The 7,933-nt window shown below is 42.7% G+C and overlaps 1 protein-coding gene across 1 annotated transcript; it reads left to right on the forward strand.

The window, feature by feature from the left end:
• Positions 1–1,817: 1,817 nt before the first annotated feature.
• On the forward strand, positions 1,818–6,836 carry LOC112265098. Its single transcript, XM_024442138.2, has 7 exons — positions 1,818–2,087; positions 3,020–3,140; positions 3,345–3,520; positions 3,651–3,796; positions 3,922–4,090; positions 4,209–4,321; positions 4,841–6,836. The coding sequence occupies exons 1-7, from the start codon at positions 2,027–2,029 to the stop codon at positions 5,798–5,800; spliced, it is 1,746 nt and encodes a 581-aa protein (XP_024297906.1). The 5' UTR covers positions 1,818–2,026; the 3' UTR covers positions 5,801–6,836.
• Positions 6,837–7,933: the final 1,097 nt, after the last annotated feature.

Raw genomic sequence — 7,933 nt, forward strand, 5'->3', positions numbered from 1 at the left:
GAGGATTTGCGGTCTGTGTTTTCTCATAATGTACAGAATAGAGAAACTGTTTTCTGAGAATCAAAAACATGACAAGAAAACAGAAGTGATAAAGGTTAGCATGTAGGAACTAAACCCCCCCTGAAAGGAAGTAAAAGCACAATGGTGTGAAACTAACTCTTATAAGCATTTTGGTGTATGACTCTGCATGCAGCAGTGTTGTTGGGGTGCGGAGTGGATAGGTCTAGGGACAGTTTGGGCCCCTTGAGGGGAGACAGCTCAAAGAGCGGTAGGTGGGTTAGATCAGGTGGGTTAGATCAAACCCAGCCTGATTTTTACTTGTTCAAATGCATGAGGTACAGTTTTAATGCATTCGGGCCCAACTATGTGGACTTAGAGAGAGCATCATCATGCCAAGTAGCAACTCTCACATTGCCTTGAATGGAAATGCACAGAGCTGTGGTCATGTTCTTTGTCCTGAGATTAAGGGCCAGAGAGGGCATGACTACCCAAACGGGCTTGATGAGACCCATTTTATGCATAATGGACACACTGCTTCCCTAATATAGGAAACATTTTATTTCATTTATTCCACAACCTCGAATTGATATTGTGTCCTGTGGATATCTATGACGAGTGCCAGTTGATGTAGACTATCCTTTTGAATCACAGCGATCCTTCTGCGTTCTTCTGCAGTATTGAGATGGACAGTCATGGAACAGACAGATATATTTCAGAGCTCCTTTCTAAATGAATTATTCTAGTGATTGAGAAAGAAACTGGGTGTGCATTGTTCATGACTAACACTTGCTAAAACAATTTCACATATTTCACAGGAGTTAAACATTGAGACATACTGCAAATATTTATATTTCCATTTGAAACCCCATGTTATGTTACAGTGGTAAAGTAAGACAAGTGAAACACACGCACCTGATCAGATGAATCTGAGCAAATAAATATCTCTGCAATAAGTATCTACAGTTGAATTCAGATGTTTACATACTCCTTAGCCAAATACATTTAAACTCAGTATTCCACAATTCCTGACATTTAATCCTAGTAAAAAGTCTCTCTTTTAGGTCAGTTAGGGTCACCACTTTATTTTAAGAATGTGAAATGTCAGAATAATAGTAGAGTGAATTATTTATTTCAGCTTTTTTTTTCATCACATTCCCAGTGGGTCAGAAGATTACAAACTCAATTAATGTTTGGTAGCATTGCCTTTAAATAGTTTAACTTGGGTCAAATGTTTCAGGAAGCCTTCCACAAGCTTCCCACAATAAGTTGAGGGAATTTTGGCCCATTTCTCCTGACAGAGCTGGTTTAACTGAGTGAGGTTTCTAAGCCTCCTTGTTCGCACATGCTTTTTCAGTTCTCCCCAGAAAATGTTCTATAGGATTGAGGTCAGGGTGATGGCCACTCCAATACCTTGACTTTGTTGTCCTTAAGCCATTTTGCCACAACTTTGGAAGTACTCTGTCTGTAAACAATTGTTGGAAAAATTACTTGTGTCATGAACAAAGTAGATGTCCTAACTGACTTGCCAAATCTATAGTTTGTTTACAAGAAATTTGTGGAGTGGTTGAAAAACTAGTTTTAATGACTCCAACCTAAGTGTATGTAAATCCCCTTGGTCTATGAGGAAAGATGGAAAGTGAAAGGAGGAGGAAGGGAGAGACATGTGGGTGAAGTATGGGGTGAAGAGTGAGAAGAGGGAAGCGCTATGCTACAGTCAGAACAGGAAGCCCGTTGTCAGCAGAGCGAGAGAGAGAGAGAGAGAGAGAGAGAGAGAGAGAGAGAGAGAGAGATAAAGGGGTGTGAGGTCATATGGGGAAATAAACACACAGCCTCCTCACACTGTCACACAGATCAAACGGAACTGTGAAAGTCATGTCAACTATTGACTGTAACTGAGTAAAGTATCTTATATCACAACAGAGGAGTCTAGCTGAGCTATCCTGTACTATCCTGTACGCCAGAAGTGTGTGGACAATATCTACAGTATGATGCTGATTATCTAAGGATCAGAGAATATATATTGGACATGGATTGGACCTTGTGGATTTCCATTCTTGCCCTCCTGATCACCTCAGACTATGTGTCAGGTAATGAAAGCCTTAATAATTTATTCAAAATGGCTGGTTATTGCTGTTTAGTTCTCACAATAGTCTCTCTAAATGTAAGAACATTATGTATACACAGCATACATATATATGTATATATATATATACGTGCTGTAAATATAATGTTCTACTTGTGAGACTATTCTATATATAAAAATAATGTCTCTACATTATTTCTTACTGTCATTGACTGTTTTTTAAAATTGTTACTTAGTACAAAGAGCACTTAGAAATGTTCATAGTGGCCTAGCTTTCAAAAGTGTTTGAGGTAGCATATTGTACATTTCTCAGTGTGTATGTGCCCTTCCTATCAAAATGGAACACGTTTCAAGACCCACATCGATCTAAAAATGTAATGCCCGTATACATAAAAAAAGAAACTAAGTGCTGATTGTTATTGATATTTAAATTATTAGTCTATGTTGAACATTTAATCTAGTTAACTTGAGTTAACAGAGAAAATATGTGGTTCAATTGACATCCTATGATATAGTTATAATTTGAGGATGTATCAATAATAACCACAGACAATTCACAGTGAATAATTGGAATTTGAGCAAATATTGTCATGAGTCAACTGTAAACATGGTGACATTTCGTAGCGAAACTGGTTTAGAAACCCCCTGATGAAACGTAGTCCCCTTTAGGAAATCCACCAACTACTTCAATCAATCAATCAAATGTTTTTTATAAAGCCCTTTTTAACATCAGCCGATGTCACAAAGTGCTGTACAGAAACCCCGCCTAAAACCCCAAACAGCAAGCAATGCAGATGTAGAAGCACGGTGGCTAGGAAAAACTCCTTACTTATTGATTCTCTGGACTCCCAGGCTCCCTATGAATTATTTGTACTTTGAAAATCTCAGAAAAATGCAGAGAAATTCTTTAACATTGGAATGTTATAATTGTGACAGGTAAAGACCTACTGAAGCCAGTCAATCTGACGGTGGACATATGGGACGGGGAGGTGACGTTGCTCTGGGACCCCCCTGAAGGGGCCCCGCCACTGGCTCAGTACCAGGTGCAGATGGCCAGGTATACCCCACACTAATTACGTCCGCCTAATTCACTCATCCCTTCGTTCTCCAACCTGTCACTTAGCTACCGCATCCATTTCAGAGTCCTCCCTGTCCACTCTATCCCCTTTACCCTCTTCAATCATTCTTCCATACCACCCTCTCCTCATCTTTGAAGAAAGTATTCTAATTAATCTAGCTACTTTCACGTGTCTTTCCTCAGGTATGTCAATAGTAATTGGACCAACGTGACCAGCTGTGACAGGACCCAGCTGACATATTGTGACCTGTCCTACCTTATCGGTGACTTCTTCATGGTCTACAAGGTCCGGGTTCGACTGGTCACTGAGAACAGCATCTCTGCATGGTCACGGGGGAAGAGGTTCAACCCCAGAGAAAGTAAGTCAAGTAGAGCTAAGTTTTAGTGGCCGAGTTGAATAGGTTTTGCTCATTTCTTTCTAGTTCATAGTGACACAATGCCAAATGCTTGTCCACTGCTTACCTTTCTCCACTACCCCTGTTCTCCCAGGTAAACTGCAGCATCCCTCCAGTACACTGTTGGCCACCTCCAGTTCAGTAACAGTCAGTGTTCACAGGAAGCCATTACTAAAAAAGATCTTCCCATTTGGCCTGACTTATACTATCTACCTACAGGGAAGAGGGCAGGACAACAAGGTACTGATCAGACGTGGTTTAAAAGCAGTACTTCTAATGTAATAAAATAAATAATGACTTGTGGTTAATCCAAGTTCATATTCAGGTTAATGTATTGACTGACATTTTCATGTATTGGCTGGCAGACCGTTGTCATTCAATTGAAGGATGAAGACGACGAGGATAAGGCGGAGGTTCGGTTTACGTCTCTTCATTGGGGGCAGGAGTACTGTGTCTGCCTCAAAGTTGCAGGCAACGGAGGACAATTCACCAGTGAGGTCTCCCCTGAACAGTGCCTCCTGCTGCCAGAGCAAGGTAATACAACTCAGACTACACAGCTCTATGTGGCCATATTCCGATATGTCATATACCTAATGTCTAGAGTCTTACTAACAAAACTCATTCGGCTAAACACAAGTTCTGTTCTCACCAGAGTGGTATATCCTTGCTGTGGTGTCCTTCTCCACCCTAAGCGTGATGGGGGTCCTGGTCATGCTGGCCCTTTGCTGCTTCCTGAGGCGCCCTGAGAAAATGCCTGTTGCACTGGTATGTTTCTTTGAACAGTTTCACTAATGCAGAACTGACTATGTCAATCACTTCAGGGAAAGGACACTTCAGAGAAAGGACAAAAACGCTGTATTCTAAAAGTGCAAAACAAGAAGCAACACAACAGGTCGAAGTTTCAGGTTTTATTAGTCCATATGTATGGGATACGCATGGTATACATCGTCCAATGAAATTCTTACTTGCAGGTTCCTTCTCGACAATGAAACAACAATAAGAAATAATACAATATAAGGAGTACGAAAATAAAGTAAATGGCTCAGTAGAGGAAACAAGTGGTGCTCTGTTCTACAACATACATATATATTCATTTCCTGCAACTTCACAGATAGGGAAGCACCAGGCTTTTAAGAAGTCTTTATATAAACTCTCTGTTTAACTCTTGATGATCTTAATCAAATCTAAAGGCCTATTCTATTTCCCGTTATTGATCACTTCCTCATTCTAGGAGTTGTTTGTTTATGGATTCATGTTTTCTAATTTTGTCCTCTTTTACCTCAGAAATCCACAGGCAGTGGCTGGCAGCCTCTCTGTGTGGGAGATGTCCCAGTGGAGATCGTCACAGACAAAGGCTGGTTCATGAGCACCGCCAGAACTGATGCCATGGTCTGGTTGGCCGACGAAAGGACTACTCTAGCAGGCAAGGGAGAGCAGGAAGAAGGAGAGGACAGAAGGACGAGTCTGGGCAGTGGGGATTGCACTAAATCACACATTTCTGGGAATGGAAACGGAAGGAGTCCGGAAAAGCAAGAAGACAGTGGCTGTGGAAGCCTGGGAGCACCAGAGAGTGCCATCAGCAGCAGGAGTGGAACTGGAGAGCCCCCCCTGCTGGATAGGAGGATTAACATAAACATCAGCCTGAAAGAGGACAGTGGGGTGGGGCTGGGCTGCCAGTTAGGGTGTGCTGGGAGTCTACAGGGGGACGACTGTGGAATCTTGCCTGGGATGGTAATGGTCACAGGGGATGGCTACCGGAGCCAGAGTCCCTCTTCGGTGGACTCTCATTTTACTGAGACAGAGCAGAGTTTTCAACAAATCTCATGCGAAACAATTATGGCTGATCCTGTTTTGGGATACAGGTCAGGTCACATGGCATGTGTTTGTTTAGGGGCAAGCCAATGTGTTTGGTGCCAGACAAGAAGACACTGTGAGGGGAGTGTCGGTGGACAGTCTGTAGCCCTGTTTAGTTTGTCAGTGGAGCAGCTAAACTGCAGCAGTCTCACAGGAGACATGTGTGAGATGGAATCTCCGTGCTCCAGCTATAAAACGAACAATCTCCACATAGAAACGGTGGTGAACTTGGAGGACTCAGTAACCTTTTCCCACCTGCCTACATGCATCGGTGAATCCTTTCCACTCCTGACGGCTTTATCAGAGTTGCCCCCGGTGGAGGGAGGACTGAACTGCAGTGTGAACACTATGCTTCCTTCTCTGGGTGATTTGGAAGTGACATTTGGTTGACATGGTCCACAAACAAAAAGGACAAAAAAGGACACTGTGTGACACACAGAAGAGTTGGTTTAGCAATGCAGATTGTGGGGAGTCAGGCAATATGTCTACAAGCCCTTTGTATGCCATTTCAAGTAAACACTCCTTTTCCTAACTGAAAAAAGAAATCAGCAACCATAATTCTAATTGTAGCTATTTAAATATTTTTGGAGCCTTTTTTGTTACCTTTTGTGAATAAATTACCATGTTTCTTCACTTTAGTTAACTCCGAGGAGTCACTTAAAGCAATCACTGACATTGTCAACTGTTATTGACAAAGTTCTGTGAGGCAGAAAGAAAACTCTGGTTGAGCTTATTTTCAAAACAGCACACAGCTGTTGGCTGCCGCTACTTGGTGGGTCTTTAGAGATTTGAGCAGGAGATGGGAAACCCCCCTTCTGACACCCCTTCACCCATTTCAACTGACAAGAAGCATTTCACCAGAAGTGAAACAAGTGTGGGAGGAAAAAGGAGGGAAACGGTTTTGACTCGGCAGATGGGGCGACAGGGTGGATTATAACAGCATGGCAAAGGTCATCATCATAAAGGATTCTACAAGCTCTCTGCGACAACAAGTTTTATAAGTTATAATGTTGAGATATTTATCAATGTTGGTCAGACTCATCTGGTGAGTTTTCCACAGAAAATGCTCACATTTGACCACATAACCCCCAGTATAGGTAGCTACAGCGTTGAAAAGGAGAGCCAACACTGCGTGCACCACAACCCGAGAGATCATTTGATCAATTTACAAAGAAAACAACCATATCTCTTTCTATCGTGAGGTTTATAGGTCAATTATTACTAATAACTGCAGCTACTGAAAGTCAACCAGAATGTCGTTTGGATCTAGTCCGCTGACGATAGCTGTGAAAATGTTTTAACTGACTACCCCATATGTGACTGGGTTTTCCTATATTTACTGGCCTTTGGACTTCCCAATCCTGTGTTCATTACAGGTTCTACATATTTACACAAATAATGTATTTATGAACTGTGTTCATCTGAAGTCACGTTGTATTTTGTCTTGTGTTCTTTTTCTGAGTAAGTTTCTGTTTATTGATCTCAGTAGGTAAAGAGCAGACATACAGTATGTGAACGGGGTTAAACAGACACACAGTGGTTGAACGGGGTTAAACAGACACACAGTGTGTGAACGGGGGTTAAACAGACACACAGTGGTTGAACGGGGGTTAAACAGACACACAGTGGTTGAACGGGGTTAAACAGACACACAGTGGTTGAACGGGGTTAAACAGACACACAGTGGTTGAACGGGGTTAAACAGACACACAGTGTGTGAACGGGGTTAAACAGACACACAGTGTGTGAACGGGGGTTAAACAGACATACAGTATGTGAACGGGGTTAAACAGACACACAGTGGTTGAACGGGGTTAAACAGACACACAGTGTGTGAACGGGGTTAAACAGACACACAGTGTGTGAACGGGGTTAAACAGACACACAGTGGTTGAACGGGGTTAAACAGACACACAGTGTGTGAACGGGGTTAAACAGACACACAGTGTGTGAACGGGGTTAAACAGACACACAGTGGTTGAACGGGGTTAAACAGACACACAGTGTGTGAACGGGGTTAAACAGACACACAGTGGTTGAACGGGGTTAAACAGACACACAGTGGTTGAACGGGGTTAAACAGACACACAGTGTGTGAACGGGGTTAAACAGACACACAGTGTGTGAACGGGGTTAAACAGACACACAGTGGTTGAACGGGGTTAAACAGACACACAGTGTGTGAACGGGGTTAAACAGACACACAGTGGTTGAACGGGGTTAAACAGACACACAGTGGTTGAACGGGGTTAAACAGACATACAGTGTGTGAACGGGGTTAAACAGACACACAGTGTGTGAACGGGGTTAAACAGACACACAGTGTGTGAACGGGGTTAAACAGACACACAGTGGTTGAACGGGGGTTAAACAGACACACAGTGGTTGAACGGGGGTAAACAGACACACAGTATGTGAACGGGGTTAAACAGACACACAGTGTGTGAACGGGGTTAAACAGACACACAGTGTGTGAACGGGGTTAAACAGACACACAGTGTGTGAACGGGGTTAAACAGACAC

Source organism: Oncorhynchus tshawytscha, linkage group LG13 (genome assembly GCF_018296145.1).
Source record: "Oncorhynchus tshawytscha isolate Ot180627B linkage group LG13, Otsh_v2.0, whole genome shotgun sequence".
In the NCBI taxonomy this organism is placed as follows: Eukaryota; Metazoa; Chordata; class Actinopteri; order Salmoniformes; family Salmonidae; genus Oncorhynchus; species Oncorhynchus tshawytscha.